General features: G+C 41.1%; 1 protein-coding gene across 4 annotated transcripts in view; it reads left to right on the top strand.

Moving 5' to 3' along the window:
- The first annotated feature begins 392 nt into the window (after positions 1 to 392).
- Positions 393 to 17,675, top strand: part of YAP1 (Yes1 associated transcriptional regulator) — an 89,465-nt gene continuing 72,182 nt past the window's right edge. For 3 of the 4 annotated variants that reach the window (XM_050333270.1, XM_050333272.1, XM_050333271.1), the window contains exons 1-2: positions 393 to 1,004; positions 4,005 to 4,252. In XM_050333270.1, the coding sequence (XP_050189227.1) occupies positions 681 to 1,004; positions 4,005 to 4,252 (572 nt within the window). In that variant the 5' untranslated portion in view covers positions 393 to 680. The remainder of the gene's footprint in view (positions 1,005 to 4,004; positions 4,253 to 17,675) is intronic. The other variant, XM_050333273.1, reaches the window with a different exon arrangement.

Here is a 17,675-nt window from a genome sequence, read left to right on the forward strand (position 1 = left end):
GCCGCCCCTCCCCACCCCCTCGCGGAGCGGCCTCCTGGAAGTTGGGATAGAAGTTAGGGAGAAAAAAAAGTTCTGGTTGGCGGCACCGCTCCGTGTCGGCCGCGGGCGGGCGGGCGGCAGCAGGGAGAGGTGCGGGCAGGCGCACAAGGAGAGGCGGCGGGGAGCGAGCTGAGCGCGGTCCGAGGCGGGCGCAGTGCAGGCCCGGCGCGGGGTGCGGGGGTGCGGGGTGCGGGGGTGCAGGGTGCGGGCAGCGGCCCCCGCGCCGGGAGCGCCCCGTGCGGGAGGCGGTGCGGGCGGGCGCGCGCAGGAGCGCGGCGAGGCACCAGGCTGCCTCGGTCGGATACGGTGCGGGCGGGCTCAGGAGGGGCGGGGCCGGCGGCGGAGAGTGAGTGATTCGGGCGGGCGTAACTGCGAACTTTTGTTTGGTGTGTTGTGTGAGTTAGTTTCCGCCGCCGGGACAGAGGCGCCGGCCGGGCTGGGCCGGGCTCGGGGAAGCGCCGCACGGTCAAAGTTGTTTTGCCAGTTGCTGCGGCCGGGTCGATTTCTCGACGGAAGGGTGAGAAAGTACCGGCGACAGAAGGACGAGCCGCGGCCCGGGGAGCGGGGCATGCGGGGCTGGGAATCCGGGCTCTGAGCCGTCGAGCCCCGCCAGGGAAACGCCGGGGGGTCCTGACGGAGCCATGGATCCCGGGCAGCCTCAAGCGCAGCAGCCGCCGCAGGCAGCGCAGCCCCCGGCCCCGCAGCAGCAGCAGCAGCCGCCGCAGCCCCCGGGCGGGGTGTCGGGGGCCGCGGCCGGCGCGGCGCAGCCCCCGGGCGCGGGGCCCCCTCCGGCGGGGCACCAGATCGTCCATGTGCGGGGCGACTCGGAGACCGACTTGGAGGCGCTCTTCAACGCCGTGATGAACCCCAAGGGCGCCAACGTGCCGCACACGCTGCCCATGCGGCTGCGGAAACTGCCCGACTCCTTCTTCAAGCCGCCCGAGCCCAAGGCCCACTCCCGCCAGGTGAGGGGGAGCGGAGGAGGGGCCGCGCCGCGGGCGGGCGGGGGGCGGCCCGGCCCGGCCGAGCTCCCTCTCGCCGCCGCCGCCGATCTTCTCCAGGGGGAGGCGTGTGGGGGAGGGGGCCGGGGCGGAATCCGCGGGGCCGAGCGGGGCGGGGGGCGCCCGGCCGGGGCTGTCGGGGCGCTCGGTGCCGCCCGCTGGGGGAGTCTGTCGCCCGCATCCCTTCATTGGTTCTTCCCCAGGAGCGGGGGCGCCGCGCGGCCCCTGTCGCGCCTCTCGCACTTGGACGCGGACGGGAATCCGGACCGGGGCCGGGGCGGGCGGGCGCTGGCCCCGTCCCGGTGTCCGGCGTGGCCTCGGACTCCACATCCGCTCCTTGGCTGTCTCGGCTTCGCCGGGACCGCGGCGGTGGGGGTGAGCCCCTAAAACTTGGGTGAAAACGCTTTGCTTGGAAGACGGGGAAAATTTCTCTCTGCGGTCCAATTCCCTGCCTTCTGTGGAGGGGCTGATGAGGCGGTGCCAAACCTACTCCCCCCCGCCCCGTCAGACAATATGGATGTAGCTTTTCCACCATTTCGGCACTTCGCTGGGTAGAGTAGGATTAACCCTCCCACGTATAGACGCACGCACATCCGAAGTTAATTCCAAACTGAGCCAGACATCAGGTCTGACGGCGTCGAGGGTCCGGCCGGCCGCACCTCTCGCATCCTGGAAGTCGCTGGACTCGGAGCTGTGGGACTTCAGCCCTGCTGGCCTGGGGAGGGAGGGAGGGAGGGATGCGGGGCAGGGCCGACGAGGGAGCGGGGGAGGGATGCGGGGCAGGGCCGGGAGGGGGAGGCGGGGCAGGGCCTGGGGGAAGGGGCGATGCGGGGGCAGGGCCGAGGAGGAGCGGGGTGGGGATGTGGAGCAGGGTCGTCGCTTGGCTTCCGGGAGCGTTTCGTCTTCAAGTGGAGGGACTTTAGTGCCAAGACCTAAGTGCTGGTGCAAATACGGCTGAAAGTTAGCGTTTAGGCCACGCTTACCAACTTTTTTGGCAGGAGGCTGTGCCTACCTACTCGCGTGTTATTAAGTAATGAACTTTGTTGCTATGCTATAAAATAGGTTTTATTTTTGGCTATTGTCACTTTATCTGTGTAGCCAGTAAAAGTGAAACTCGGTGTGTGGACTGGTGCTTAGTACCCTTGTTGTTAAGGGTCTGTCAACATTTCCATTATTAAACTTCTGTTTTGAAGGATTTATAACTTGACTTCTGAAGTTCATTCCAGGCTGAACCTTGGCACGTACTCTCGCAGCCTAGGAGTTAATTCATTTTCCAAATACTCGAAAAGTCAGTCTGGCCTTCATATAGCAAGACTGAAAAGAAAATTGAAAGGAGTGCAGCTGAGTTGCTTCTGTAATTTTGCTAGCTTCTGAGTTGCAGAGCTTTAATAACATGCGGATTCCAGCAAGGAATAAGATTTTTATGTATAGTCTTTTTCCAACTCGTGCAAATCTTATCGCAGTTCCATTGTGTACACAACTGAATAGATAGACATTCACCTAACACTTGGTGCTGTGTCTTGTTAAATACAGTAACTACAGTTAAATAGCTATCGTGTTTGAAATGCACTTAACGTCTGTGATGTTCCTACAGCTTGTACTTTTAAGCTTAGCCTTATCTTCCTTGTGTATGTTACTCTTCATCTGTAATGCATATTTAGTTGGATCGCTGTTCCTTGTACCACTCGGTGGTTGTTAAAATATAAACTTGAAAGCCAGATAAAGCCAGAGAATATTTTGCTTCACTGTGGACTTTTAAAATATGACTATTATCACTTTCCTTTCTGTTCAGTTCTACCACAAAAACATTCTGTTTAAAGAAGTCGTCTTTGGTTTTCTGCAGTTTCTCCTGATTCTCAGGAATCAAAATGCCACAAATTCAGTGGATTTGCTACTTGCCTATTTTGTTTAAATGTAAGTGCAAGGTAATTCGTTCCCAGTCGAATACGTGGAACTTCACCTGTGTTTGCATACAGATGGAGTGAAGCAGAATTGTCAGTCTCCTTAAGAGTGCGTAAGTGGGGCCTCACATATGGTGCAATACCTTGTGTAGAGAGGTGTGACAAGGGCTGATACTTGCATCTCATTATGGGTATCCACGTTCTGCTCTATCTCTAAAACCGGTTAATTGGCAAATATATTTCAAAAAGCCATTTTTACTTCAATCAAGTCTTCTGAGCTGCCTTTTCTGTACCATGTTGGATCTGTATTTACTACTGCCAAGGACATTCTTTGTACTTGTAACTGATGGCTCCAGTGAATGGTTTTGTGAATCATTTCTGATTGACTGATTCAACCATTTCCTGAAGCTTTGCTTTGAATAAAGCATGGACAGACTCTTTAAACTCTCGAAAGTGTGGTTTGCTAAGAAATTCTGTGTTCAGTCTTTTCACATGTGGTTTCTTTATGGTTGAATTCGTGAGTCTTCCTCCATTGGAACTCACTGCTGCGAGTTGGCATTTCTCTGTTGCTTTTCTCTTCGTGTAATCTTTTAAACCCCTACAGAGGGTGTGTGTGTGGGTGTACTTGAACCCCCACACCCTTGTTTCAAAAGGAGAGTGGGAAATTACCTCCTCCAGCAGAAAGTGGGTGTGATGGTAGTGAGTGGGTACAGTCCAGTAATGAACCACTCAATACTGTATGAGGTCTGCTGACTGCGGGCAATTTTGTTTTTTTTAACCCTGCACCAAGGAGTAAGAACTGTAGTTTTCAAAGTTAAACTAAGGGCGCTTAGCACATACTTAGTGTTAATATGTCTTCACTTACACCAGGGCTTTTGTGATGCTAATTAACCAAATTACTTGGAGGTGCTCTTGAACAGCATCAGTTAAAAAATAAGCAAAATTTAGAATGAATGACTTACGAATTTCTCCTGAAAGGTTCATTTAAAGTGAAATGTCGTTTGACAGCTGCATTTCTGCTGAAATATAAGAATCTTAATGGGAATAATTTCACTCCTGGCAGGCTAGCACTGATGCAGGGACAGCAGGAGCCCTGACCCCACAGCATGTCCGAGCTCATTCCTCTCCAGCATCACTGCAGCTGGGAGCTGTTTCTCCAGGGACGCTTACACCCTCTGGAGTAGTGACTGGACCTGGAGCTCCATCTTCTCAACATCTCCGCCAGTCTTCATTTGAGATCCCTGATGATGTACCTCTGCCACCAGGCTGGGAGATGGCTAAGACACCATCTGGACAGAGATACTTTCTTAAGTAAGTAAAATTTCTTTTCAGTTAGCCGTATCGTTTGGTGCTTGTGGGGATATATTTTATACTTTTTTTACAGTCTTTGAATTTTAGTAAATTTCATTGTGTTTAAAATACGTATTCAAAATAAAAATAAATAATAAATAATAAAATAAAAACATGCTCCTAATTTTAAGTAGGAGAGCTTGCCACTTCTGTACTTCTCCCATACCAGCTCTCTGCTGTTTCTAGAACTGTATGATACTCTGTGAATATTCATCCTACCTTAATCTTAGCTGAAGAATGTTACCAGTTATATTGTCTACTAAAAATCAGTGAAGCGCACACAGTGATTTTTAAACAATGTGACTTTTGGATTTGCTGAATCTTGTCAGAGTTGTCATGAAGGTCAAGATATATTTTACCTCATTTTTATAGTACAGATGTTAAAATATAGAGTAACTTTAGAAACTCTTCTAGTGACTGTATATCAAGACTTCTTATCTCTTGATTTAGGACAGTTGTGTAAATACACAATCAAAACGTTTTTGTGTACTCTCTGTTCATGAGGAAATTAATATATGTGTTTGAGTGCGGTATTTTGGGTCTGTAACTTCTTTGCAGTGAAATTCCTTGCAATGAAAGGGAAATTACAGAACTTGTAACATTGTTTCATGTTCCTACAGCTGTAGCTTTTGCACACAGTGAAATTAGTATCACCTTTTCTATAACTGAAGAGAGGCTACACATGCTAGCCATCTGACACCTAATCCATCAGGGAGCATTTTCTTTTATTCTGTGCAGTTTTCTAAAACAGCAGGAGCTTGTCCATCTCTTTCAGAAAGTGTGCCCACCAAGACCATAATTTGCCCTCAAATATTTTGACTGTATTTTGAACTTTTTATTTTACTGCAAGTCTCTAAGTAACCCATTACATGTCATTTTCAGGACCAGGAGAGGCAACACTGTGTTACTTATGTAAAACTTGTTTCAGCCAAGAAAAACACCTTTATCCCTACCTTTCTTGCTTAGACATTAATATGTGCATCCAATTGAAGTAGTCGAGTCTGTAGCTTGAAAAACAAATTTACATTGTCTGCAATGAAAGTGGAACTTGCAGAATCTCTTAAAAACGTGTTCTGTTCCTGTAGTAGTGGTGTTTTGGTGTTTCCATACAGAGAAATTAGCTCTTTTTTTTTTTTTTTAACCAAAAAGAGGCTGCAGTAGTTGTCTGACATTTAGCCTGAAGGTTGTTTTTTGAAAATAATCATTCTCTATTAGGAGCATGAAAATAAGCATTATCTATAGAGCCTGAAGATGGGATATTTTGTAAAAAATCAGTGTGTTCTAGAATGTGAACTTTTCAGCAGGCACAAGTAGAAGTTTTTTTTGAGCTATGTAAGTTTATGCTGTTTGGGAACTGTAGCTCATTGGACCTTGAGGAAAGAACAGACCGTGTTTTGAAATGAAAAGCAAGCTTTGTTTTGACTGTGTTAGTGAAACCTCTTAAAGAGCAGCTTATGAAGCACAAAAAATAGATATTTAGTTTTTAAGTTTTACTACCACAAGTGTTTGCTTTTGATTGTCAAATTTACAGAAAAATATAACAGTTTAAAAGATGAAAAAGTGTCTTCATGCTATTATAATAAATTTTTTTAATTATGCTCATTCAGGTGAAAGCAGAGTAAAAGATACATTCTTGGAAAGCTTTTTCTGTGGTTTGATTATTACCGCAAAAAGTCTTTTCTTTTTTCTGCAAGTTTTTTTGTCCTTTCTTGGTGTCCTGGTATCCATTTCAAAGGGTCAGGTTTCATCAAGAACAATAAAGAGCCTGAGAGTGGAAAGTACACACAAGTCTGGCAAACTCATCTGCATGAGCAAGATCGTTTGTTCTCAAGCAGACATCCAAAGTAAATGATTGAAAGAGCTGCTAGCTGCGAAGGATGTGTCTTGAAGGGGAAAGGAGTGGAAACAAACCATGTTGTTAGGAAGAAAAATAAAGGCTGTACTTTTTGAACCTCTCCCTGCTGGGTCACATGCTGACCTTGGGAGATTTTAAACGGCGTAATCTGCTGTTTTATTTTGGCTTTCCTTGGGTGATGCTGTGGTATGGGAGAGTCTAATGAGGACAGTTCAGAAGGCTCTGTTCACACTTGAAGAACAAGTGTTGTTCCTAAAAAGTTGCTTAATACTATCTATAGGTGAGATCCACGGAGTTAATTGGAGTTCATGAAGATTTTAAGCATTTCAAGTATTAGCAGAATGTTTGCTCTGTATGTGTAGGAAGTCAAAAGAAATGTAAGAATTAGCTTTGAGTAGCAAGTTTGTATATTAAAAGATTTTTTCAGTGTTAAGTTCTATCTCACATCTACAAGCCTGTTAAAGACTAACGTCTTGCTTAGTTATACCTTAAACATTTGCTTGAAATGTGAATACTAAGATTTCTGATTCTAAATACATTTAGAGTGGTTCCTTCTACCATATGCAGATTTTTGGTGTCTGTTCCAAGTATTCAGCTTTTTTTTTTTTTTTTTGAGTTGGCTGCACTGCTTTTTGTTTCCATTTGCTCTGTTCTGTAGCCACTCCATGAACAGTCTGGTAACCAGGCTCTAGAAAGACCTTTGCAGAATAGGTAACAATGTTATATTTTTTCCAGATGTCAGTAAGCCTTATGGTTATAGTTATCATAATATACTGCGGTGCAAACAGAATAAAGTAAAATTGAGTACTGTACTTAATACACTTTAGAATTACAGTCACTTCCACTAATCGATGGGTCAAGTACTGCAAGCATAGTAGTTTGTGCAAAGAAATGAAAGTAGTGTATGTGGGAGAGAAAATATTTAATTGCCTCTGTGTGTGTATGTATATATATATTATACAGATACATGCACAGAGTTATTTGGCCATGTATTTAATGTATGCACCCCACATGTCCATCAATATTAAAAGAGGGTGAGAGTGACGGTGTAGGGTCTGAACAAGAGCTACTCTTATAAATTAGTCAGCTAGATAAATGTATGAATGCCCAACATATGATTTGCCAGAATTCCACTCATTAATGTTAATCTCACTGTTATGAGCAGTTCTTCTGAGTATAATTTTCCATTAGTGATGATTTTGAGCAGTGAGTTAAGGCCACTATTATACAGCTGGTAAAACTAATCATATTTTTTTACTGATACTGCTCCTTAAATTGAACTCATCAGTTAAGACTTGCCTGGTTAGTAAGTGGTCAGGTCTGACTCATCCCAGCATTGCTGTGCCCTTTCTTAAACAGGCAGTGTAAAAGCCATGCTTGGTTTGTGTGGTGATGTCAATTGCATTGCTTTTTAACCGCTTCCTGTTAGCCAGCTGCTGGTTGACATTTTGGTGAACTATGGAGAAAGATTGAGGATCGCTCTCTAGGCAAAAGATAATATACCATGGGAGTAGCAGGCAACAACTTGCAGAAAGAAAAAATAAGTTTTGATCAATTTTAGAGTTACTCGTGTATCGTTTTAGCTCAGAGTTATGCTTTTAAATCTTACAAAGCTTGTGTAATACCTCTTCTCATGTTGTAGTGTGAGGAAAAGTTAACTGATTGTCCAGCAAACAAGTCTTGTAATTATTTTTCCTACAGGAAGTAGTTCTTGCAAGCAGTTTATCAACAACTTCCTATTTTTTTTTCCTATGAAGTGTTGAATGACTTCCTGAAGGAGGCCAAGGTGGTTTTCATTAGTATCTGTGGGTGTGTTTGAGGTGTTTACCCATCTGGCAGAAACCTTAAAAATAGATTTCTGTTACACATTTCTTATGTGCTCTGTACAGAGGTATGGCTTTGGACATTATGAAAGCAGATCATTTTAAGACAACTGGGAAGTTTGTTGCTGTGCTTTTACTTTTTTTTTTTTTTTCCTAATTTCCTCATGTCACACATGAAAAATACCCAGCACAGTTGTTAAATTTCTTTCATCCCTTTTTTGCACCTGACTGGAGCCACCCACTACACCAATATCATCTGCTCCCCTCCTCCTCCCCGCCTCACCAAAGTAATCTTAGTCTCCAAGGGCAGAAGATGTTTACTGGAACAGCTGCAACCACAGTTACTTATTTTATTGAATACCTTAATTTACTGAGGAAATACATATTCAGGTTCATCAGTTAATGTGAGTGCTTATAGTTCAGTCTAGTTGGTCAGTAAAATAGTATTGATGGAAACCAAAAACGCAACCACTGGTTTTGATGGATTTCTCCACTTTTTCATGCTTTTTTGTACTAAAAAGCAGTTGAAGATGTCTGTTTGCTAAATTTTATTTGTAATATGTCAAGTTAGTTGCATTTTTGTATCGATTTGACTGTTTAATGTTAGATCGAAGATCTACCCAAAAAAACCATGAAAAAAATGGGCACCCTCAGTTTTAGCTTAAGAAAAAATTTAATTAAACCGCTTTTGAAGTAAAGCTTGCTGTAGTATAGTTTTGGCATTTAAGAGGGGGTTTTTGTCTTGGAAGACAGTCATAGCACTACGAAGTGTATATTTTTCCTTCTGTCTCTTACTTTGAAAAGTCCTACGAAAGAACAGTAACACAAGCTACTAGGAATTTGCAGTTGTACTAAAGATTTCTTTATCTTTAAAAGGGCCGAGGAAGAAAAAGGGCAAATGTGCCTTATTTGTGTTAGCACTGAGACTGAGTTCAGAGGAGGATGAAAATACACACTCAGCCCTGTATGAATTCAGACAATTTGCAGTCAGCTTAGTTGGTGGGCATCAGTGAAAACAATTGCACACAGTGCATTGCTTGGGTTTGGTTTTGTTTTGCTTAAGAAAAATTTTTAATCATGATATCCATGCATTCAATACCCTACCATACAAGGTGATTTTATAAGGCTAATTCCAAAAGCAGTTTAATAGATGTGATTTCAGGTAAACCACAACTATATCTTGTGATTTTCACTGATGTATTTTTTTCTCTTATTCTTAAGCATATTGACATTTATTATCTTCAGAAGAAATTAGAACTGAGGAAAATATAGAATCTCTGGGACTTAGTTGGAATAATTAAATTATCTCTGAGGACTTTTTTTTTTAATTAACTGTTGATCTGTACCTTTCTTCTTCCCACAGATTTTGTCTTTCACATGTCTCTCATAAAAATACTCTCTGTGCTTTATAATGTCTGATTTTTAGTTTATGTGCTGTAAATGCTTCATGCTGTTTTATAGCAATGCTTTCCTATCTCCTGAATCAAATTTGAGATTAATTTTATCTTACCAGTGGTCTGAAAACTTTGTATTATGTTGAAAGCAATAACTGTGATCAAGATCTATTAACTTGTCTTTTATGATGAAAAATCTCAAAGTCTCTGATCAGTAATAAGAGTCTTTGATACAGATTTAATCAGAATTTCATGTTTATAAAGAGATGTTTTTGCCATTCTACATATTGAATATTTTGTCAGGTTATATTTGGTTAAAGTATTAGCATCAAGCTCCGTAGGTGCAATTACACTGCTCTGGAACCACTTTAGTTTTCTTCTAAAGACAAACAAGAATTTGATATTTCAAGATGAGCGTCTTCTGGACTCTTACCCTTTTGCCTTTCTTCTTCTGTATGCTGAAGATGGCAAAGAACTGTGGGTTTCTTAGTAGTCCTCTGGTTTGTAGCATAGGGTAATCTGTAACCTGTCAGTCACATAATGGAAACTCCTACTCAATAAAAAGCAGTAAAATAATAAAACTGTTAATTTGAAAGTTCCCGTGAAAGTAAGACCAGGTACTACACCACCATTTTTTTTTGCAAAAAAACTCCTAATGGATAAATGCAATTGAACTGATCAGTGGCATATGTGGATAAAACCATACTTACTCACTTTTACAAGATTAATCTCTCACTGTCTTATCTTTCCTTTCTGGAAATGAAAAAAAAAAAGCAGTAGCTTTAAAATTCTAAATATAAAGCTTCCATTTATAGTTTGCTCAGTTTCCCCTTGCAGTTGTGGCACAACAGCTACAAAGTTTTAAAAGCTGACACAGCAAGTAAAGTGAATTTTTCACTCAGTTTATCAATTTTTAGACTAGACTCTCAGAGAAAGTAACTTATTACCACTGATAATGCCGAAATATATAATTGCAGGACCTAAATTGAATCACATATAAAATTAAAGCAGAGTTCTTAGTTTGCTCTCAAAGAAACATTTTCACAAATCAGACATAAGCACTTAGGGGATGATGCCCAGGAGACCAAGATATTTTGTTCACAGTTGAGGTAGAAAATTAACTGTTATAACTAGTCTGAGTTACAAGCAACTTCTTCCAGGCTCTTGAGGCCTCTCCTCTGCAACCAACCAAAGTAAAAAACCGAAAATGAGGTAAACAGCAATAGAGAACTGCCAGCCAAAACTAGGGATGTTTGTCTTCTTTTTATATGTGGCCAGACCACTGCATGTGTTTATCTTCGTAGCTGGGAACAAATTCAGATGATGTAATTAGGTTTAGTTTAACCTTTCAAAACTGAGTTTCCCTATTAATTTGTGTCCTTGTGTTTTCATACGCTCCAACATATTTGCATTTATTTGTACAATTCACACATCCCTATACAGTAAACTGATTAGCGGTGGAACTGTCAGTTTTTGAGTAAACATTGTTCACTTTTATAAAGTGTGGTTTTTATTTTTCCTTTTTTTTTCTTTTCTTCCTTCTCGCCCCCAACAAGCTGTGAATGATTATATTAAAGCCAATATTTACATGACTCAGTTTCTCGTGTGAATTCTAAAGAAAATTTCACTTCCTTGAATGCAGGAAATTTACAGGAGATTTCCATGAGTATCAGTTCTCTGGCAGGTGCCCCTGGGATGTGGTTAGGGTTCCATGTAGTTTACCCAAGGGAAAGACAGAATTGTCCATAGGGGGAATTTGACAGCATGGGGGTTACCCTAATGGGAAATGAATTCTTGGGAGAAGACTATATTGGAATGTTAACAGGTAGATGCCATGTACTTGATGGACATACTCTCCCAAACAGCTTGTTAAACCTCATTTTAATGTCAGTCGCTATTGGGAAATTTACCAGATGAACTGTATTTTTTGTTAAGCATTTGAATAGGAATCTACAGCATGGGGGAAATTTGTCTTTGATATGAAAAAGGTACCTCATAGCTAGTTTTTGTTAAAAAAACCTTGGAGTATTATTTGGAGAACAGAAGTTTTTGTTAGGCATGACTAAGCTGTGTCGCTGTTTCATGGCCTCCTGAAGTGCTTCTTGGAGTCTGTTTTCTGGGATTCACTCTGCTGGTGTTTTATTTGACTTTTAACTAAGTTACTTCAGGATGTGTTTCAGGCAAGTATAGTTAGCTTTTCTAAATTGCTGGCTAAATCAAGCTAATAATATAAAGTTGCCTTGTAAAGTAAGACTTTTACCAATATACTGCCTGTCAGTCATGCCAGTTGCCAAGGAAACAAAGCTGTCTTGAAAACAGTCTTGGACTTTGCTTTAATTTGGCTAATGAGACTTCGCTGCATCATAGTGAAGGACTAGATCCCTTTTGTTGAGTATCTGACATGCTGTTTGGTAACTTCGATCAGTGTTAGTGGCTCAGTGTAGTTACTGATTATTGCACGGAGGTTGCGAAGCCAGTTTTTTCTCTGCTGAACTGTTTTATAGGAAAGTCAGCTAAAGGTCATTCACTATTGCTGGTTTATCTCCAGTGAGTTCTAATTTATTGAGAACTTTGTTGGAAGTCTGTCTGCACTACGCAGATTTGTTTAAATAGTGTTACTACTTTGAGGATGCCTTTCCTTTTCTGATTAACTGTTGCAATTGAAATGCAACTGAAGTGGCTCTCACTTCTCAGTTATTTTTTTTCTAATTTGTTGTACCTACTTGAAAAGCTTGGTTGGAAAGTCCTCTGCAATTTTTTTGATTCCAGCATTTTATGTAGTCTCTTTAGAATGGTGAAATAGAGAGTAAAAGAGAAACTTCTTCCTGTGCTTTCTAACTATGTTGACGGTATAGTTAATATAGTTGATAGACCTACATGTCCAATGAACTTATAATTCAGTAGTGATTTTTATTTACAAAATCTTTGTCATTCTGAGAGCAGCTTTGCATGAGTTAAGGGTTTGAAATGATGTATATTTAAAAAGATGTAATCTGAAGTATAAAAGGCTGTTACAAAGTTGCTTGGAAGATTGTTCTATGCCCAACTTTATAGGCCATATTTGTATATATATTTGAAAAATACATATATATATATATATGAAAAACATGTTTGTAGAAAAACGTGGTTTAATTGGAGTTTAGGTCTCTGTTGACTTCTGTGATGGTCTTTGGGTCAGGATGAATTACACTCATTTAACAATAAAATGTTTTAAATCCCTCGAGTCTTCAGTGAAAACACTTAATAGTACATTCCACAGTTACAGGGCTTTGTACACAAGGACCTGACTAAACTAAAACTGCCTGTGTTCTAGTTCCTGTGTGGATAGATTTTTTAGAGCTTTTTGCTATGCTGCTGTTGACATAATTATGTAACCAACAGTGTGGAGCCATGTTTCATTTTCATACCTCCTGTCCCTAAACACATGCACGCTTAATTTCTATCTATGTGTATCACTTCTGGCCCTTTCATAATGGGTATTTCAGGCTTTCATTTTTTATGAGATTCTAATTCTAAAAGTATTCTAAAGCAGACCTAAGATTTTTAGAAGCAAACAATTACTAGGTAACAGAGGGCAGGAACTTTCAGATTTGTAGTACTGGGAGAACTGTTAATAGTTATGCATGTGGGGGTTTGTTGTTGGGCTTTTTGTTTGTTATTGTGTGGTTTTTGTTTTGTTTTCCCCCTTTTTCTTCCCGTAAGGACTAATAACTGGGAAAAAACCCCTATTAAATATTTCACAATATCTTGATAACTTAGGCACTGGTTATGCATAAGGAAGAGAAAATGTGAAACAGACCTTAGCATAAACAGTTAGTTAAGAATTAACATTTTAGCATCCTTGTTAGCAAAGTCAAAGGAAGTCTTAATTACATACTTTTAAAAAATAGTTTGCAATTCAAATTTGTCCCCATTTTTTATTATGCTGTCAGATGGGTCCTAACATGATCAGCTTTGTATTATACAAATTTACTGAGTAACTTGGACAGTTCATTGTTTTCTTAATGAATTAAATTTCAGTTGTATGTGGTAATGTCTTCAGGAAAACAGAATCTTAATTCAGTTTCGTAGTTGTGGTACCCATTTTCCAACTTTTGTTTTTAAGGTTGCATTGGAATAGAGAGCAGGGAACATAAGGGAGACTTAGTTGTTTGTTTTTTTCTTCTGGTGCAACTATTTGTGTGGCTTTTGCTGAGGGCTACAGTTTGAACCCTGTTTATGCTGTGATGGTGGGCAACTCAGAGATTGTGTGTGAACTTTAATTGATTCCTTTGCTCTGCAGTCCTTTTGGAGTAGGAGTGTAGGCTCTGGTCTGTGCCAAGCTTTGCCCTTTTGAAATGGCCTCAAATGCTTACTCTGTGAAACTTAAGAGGGAGGGTTTTTAATGGTTTCCACACCAAGGTAACAGCTAACTTACCAAATAGTTGAAGGAGTTGCAATGAAGTGAAAAATGTAATGGATAAATTCTATGTAAATCAGTTTATGGGAAGAAGTCTTTTTTTATCCTCACAAGAAACCATTGAGTTCTTGTTTTGTGCATGCAAACATGCATACGTGTTTGTATGAATTTTATTTGAAATAAAGAGATTCTGGTGTTGATGCTTCTTGCTTTGCCAGGATCTGTGCATAATTTACCTATAACTTTGTAACATTTTTTTTATGAAAGATATAAGCAAATGTACAATTTTGCTAATGCACGGTGCTTTTACTTCTTAACTAGTTGAAATACCTAACTTATCTCTGATTTCTACGGATAAATATACTTGATCATTGTTGCCCTTACCAGCAGCTGTGATATGAAGTACATATGAACTGAAATGTAGTCATTCAGTTACATACCCACTGTCAACTAAAATTTTCCAGCTCCACCTACCTACCATATGTAGGTGAATATGCACATATTGTCTCTCTTCATTTAGTCAATCTGCAAGATACACCTTTAGTAAAAGGTGTTCTTTTATTATATATGATGCAGTTCAGCTCTTGACTTCCAGCTAAAAATCTGTGTTATGCAAGTTGCAGAAAAATAAGTAAGATGCAAATTCTTGTAAGCAATTACTTAATTACTTAATCAAACTGATTACTCCAAAAAGTGCTGCTAAACTAATATGTACAGACTGCAGTGCAGTGGCAACTGATGCTGTCACACTGTGCTTCATGAAACAGTTCTTTCATTTGCACTTCATTAGGATTAGTAGTTTTCCAGTTAGGTTGGTATAAATCTTGCATACCATTTGAGGCAACATTCTGCCAAAGGAAAAATGTTTATTTGTCAAAGCTATTAGGCTGTTTAGGTCATGCTCCTGCCCAACGTTCTAGATCAGCTCTAGTGGATCCTACAGCAGAGCTGAACTGCAGGATCAGATGATAGTGTTGTGTTGTTTCATATATAGTTATCTTTCTATATAACACGTCTAAGGTATACTTAAAATGATCAGTTGAAGGAAAAAAATCAGATGATGATGTGAAGTTGGTGTGGAGATGAAAGAGTAGAATGGAGGCAGTAGAAGTAGCTGTATTGTTCCCCATCAGTCTTCACCTGCTGTTCTTGATAAGTTGTTCAGTTTTAAAACCTAACAACTGCTGGGCAATGCCAGCTTTGTTTTTGTTCGAGAGCTTGTTAGCAACATTGCTTTAAACTGCCCATACTGGTTCAAACCAAGTGCCTGTCCAGATCAGGATCTTGTTGCATGCTAATAGTGGGCATGAGCAAATTTCTTGGAAAGACAAGAACAGGGCGAGCATATGTGATATTCTTCTCTGCGAACTCTTCCAACTCTCCTCCAAGACTTGTGCTGTCTCCCCTTTAGGCCATAGAAACTTTTAGCATCTGCTGCTTGCTTTGGCAGGAAGTCTCACTAGTTGTCTGTCTGCTGTGTGAAGAAGCACCTCTGATCTGTTCTGAGCTTGGCTCTCAGCAGCTGCATTCAGTGGTGCCCAGTTCTTACTTTGGAAGTGACAATAAACAGTTGATGCATATTTGTTCTGATCAAGATTGATATCTTTTCCTTGGGAAATTATTTCTTTTGAAACTTGAGGAATCCTAACCTGCTGGGTCTTCCTGGGATAGAAACTTTTTTCAAGTATCCCTGCAACCCTTCTTTTTCATATCATTAACTCATGCCTCTTCCAGTTTTTGTTACTTTTCAAATGAAAGGTTAGGAATTTTTTACAGCATTTGCCATTCTGAACCTTTCACCTAAAAAATACTCAAATTATTCCCTCTGCTGCTTGTCCTTTTATGCTATATAGCTTTGCCCTCACCCCCCTGCCTCCCCAGTTCTTTGAAGCTAGCAGTTCACTGAGAGCAAATTTGTATCACTGGGAAAACTGTGATGCTTCTGCTCCTTCTGCTTGGATAGATCCTAGTGTATAGGCCCCTGTGGAAGTTGACCAGAGTCCTACCTCAGGTGCAAAAGCTGCTAATTCCTCCCTCCTAGTGGTGTCTGTGTATTTCCTAATTTTTAATTTCTTATTGGTAACTGTTCATGTCATATCAGGACCTATCTTCATCTTGTAGCTGCCTTTTGTTTGTTTGTTTGCTTTTGTAAAAAACAACAATACTTGCTGTTCCTAATCAGACCTTGTAGTCATTGGTTTCTGGAACTTAATGTCTACTATGATTGCTGTGTCTTCAGAAGTTGAGCCTTCTGTATGAACTTCAGGATGCAAATACTTCTGCTGGTGCTTTCACCTTGAAAGAGAGAGGGCATTTGCACTTGCATACTGCTTGTATTTGGGAGCTGCTCCAACAACATGGAAGTATGCTGGTGTGCTAAAGTGATGTGCATGTGCTTTAAAAAAAATCCAAGTTAGATTAATTTCTAGAACAAAATATGTTTTGGATGATATACTACACGTGTATGCAGGTCTTTAATTGAATGGATATATGATTACAGAAGTAAGCAATGCCAGCATATTTGGAAGATGGTTTGTTTCTTCATATACTCAGTTCCAGTGATGCTGAAGGAATGTCCATCTCAAACATGTTTTGGAACTGTAATTTCATATTTACTAACTTTTGTTACAAATTTTTTTCTGCCAATACCATGCTTTACTTCCTAGTATCTGGGTACCATATTTTTTTGTGTTGTGCAGCATGTCTATATATCACAACATTTTAGTAACCGAAAGAAAAGTATTTGGCTCTCAAAAGTTGTGATTTTTTGAAAGACTGTCAACCAGCTGTAACTGAATTTGTGATATTGAATATATTATTTCAAATATGGCAATTAGTTAATGGATAATAAGGGACATTGGTTAGCGGTTAGCTCAGTGGAGGCTTTCTTGTCCCACCAGTGAAGGCTGATTAATTAATTGTGCATAGGAGTTTCAGGATTGTTAGGATCTTCAGCTGACTGGAAGTTCAAAGGACCATGAATTTACCTGGTGATCTAGATATGTGTTTTCATAAACACAGTCATTGGTGTCTTTCTTATTATCTAGCTATCATAATACTTAGTGAAGGTTGGTTATCCATCCAACTTTCTGCTGAAAGCACAAATGTTGCTAAAGCTAAATCAAGTCAGAATTGACTGTTAAAGTCTGGAAAACCTCCAAGGATGAAGATAACCACACCCTCCCTTCCTATTAAAATACTCCTTCAGAAGCTGGTTTCTCTACAGCAGAGCAAAATATCTAGTGTTGCTCCTGATGGACAACTCACACCTACTGATTTTGTAAATGGGCTGAAGTTTCTCTACTAGACAAAAAAAAAAAAAGGGAATGTCATGCTTTAGATAAAGGTTTCTTAGGGTTAAAAAAAAAAGCAGCGAAGAAACTTGCTGTATTGGTTTGCACGTCAAGATTTTGGTCGCATGGGGGGACTACAAAGGCGGCTTCTGTGAGAAGTTACAAGAAACTTTCCCCATGTCTCACAGAGCCAATGCCAGCCGGCTCCAAGGTGGACCCACTGTTGGCAAAGGCTGAGCTTGTCAGTGACAGTGGTAGCGCTTCTTGGTAATGTATTTTACAAGAGGGAAAAAACTGCTGCAGAAAACAGTAGCTGGAGAGAGGAGTGAGAATATGCGACAGAAACAACTGACCCAAAGGTCAGTGAAGAAGGAGGGGTTGGAGGTACTTCGAGCATTCCCCTGCAGCCCGTGGTGCAGACCATGGTGAGGCAAATGTGCCCCTGCAGCCCAAGGAAGTCAGTGGTGGAGCAGAGACTGACCTGCAGCCCCTGCAGGATCTCATGCCAGAGCAGGTGGATGCCTGAATGAGGCTGTGGCCCTGTGGGAAGCCTGTGCTGGAGCAGGCTTCTGGCAGGACTTGGGACCATGTGGGGGACTCATGCTGGAGCAGCCTATTCC

Source organism: Myiozetetes cayanensis, unplaced genomic scaffold (assembly GCF_022539395.1).
Source record: "Myiozetetes cayanensis isolate MyiCay16 unplaced genomic scaffold, myiCay2020 scf5-8, whole genome shotgun sequence".
Taxonomy (NCBI): Eukaryota; Metazoa; Chordata; class Aves; order Passeriformes; family Tyrannidae; genus Myiozetetes; species Myiozetetes cayanensis.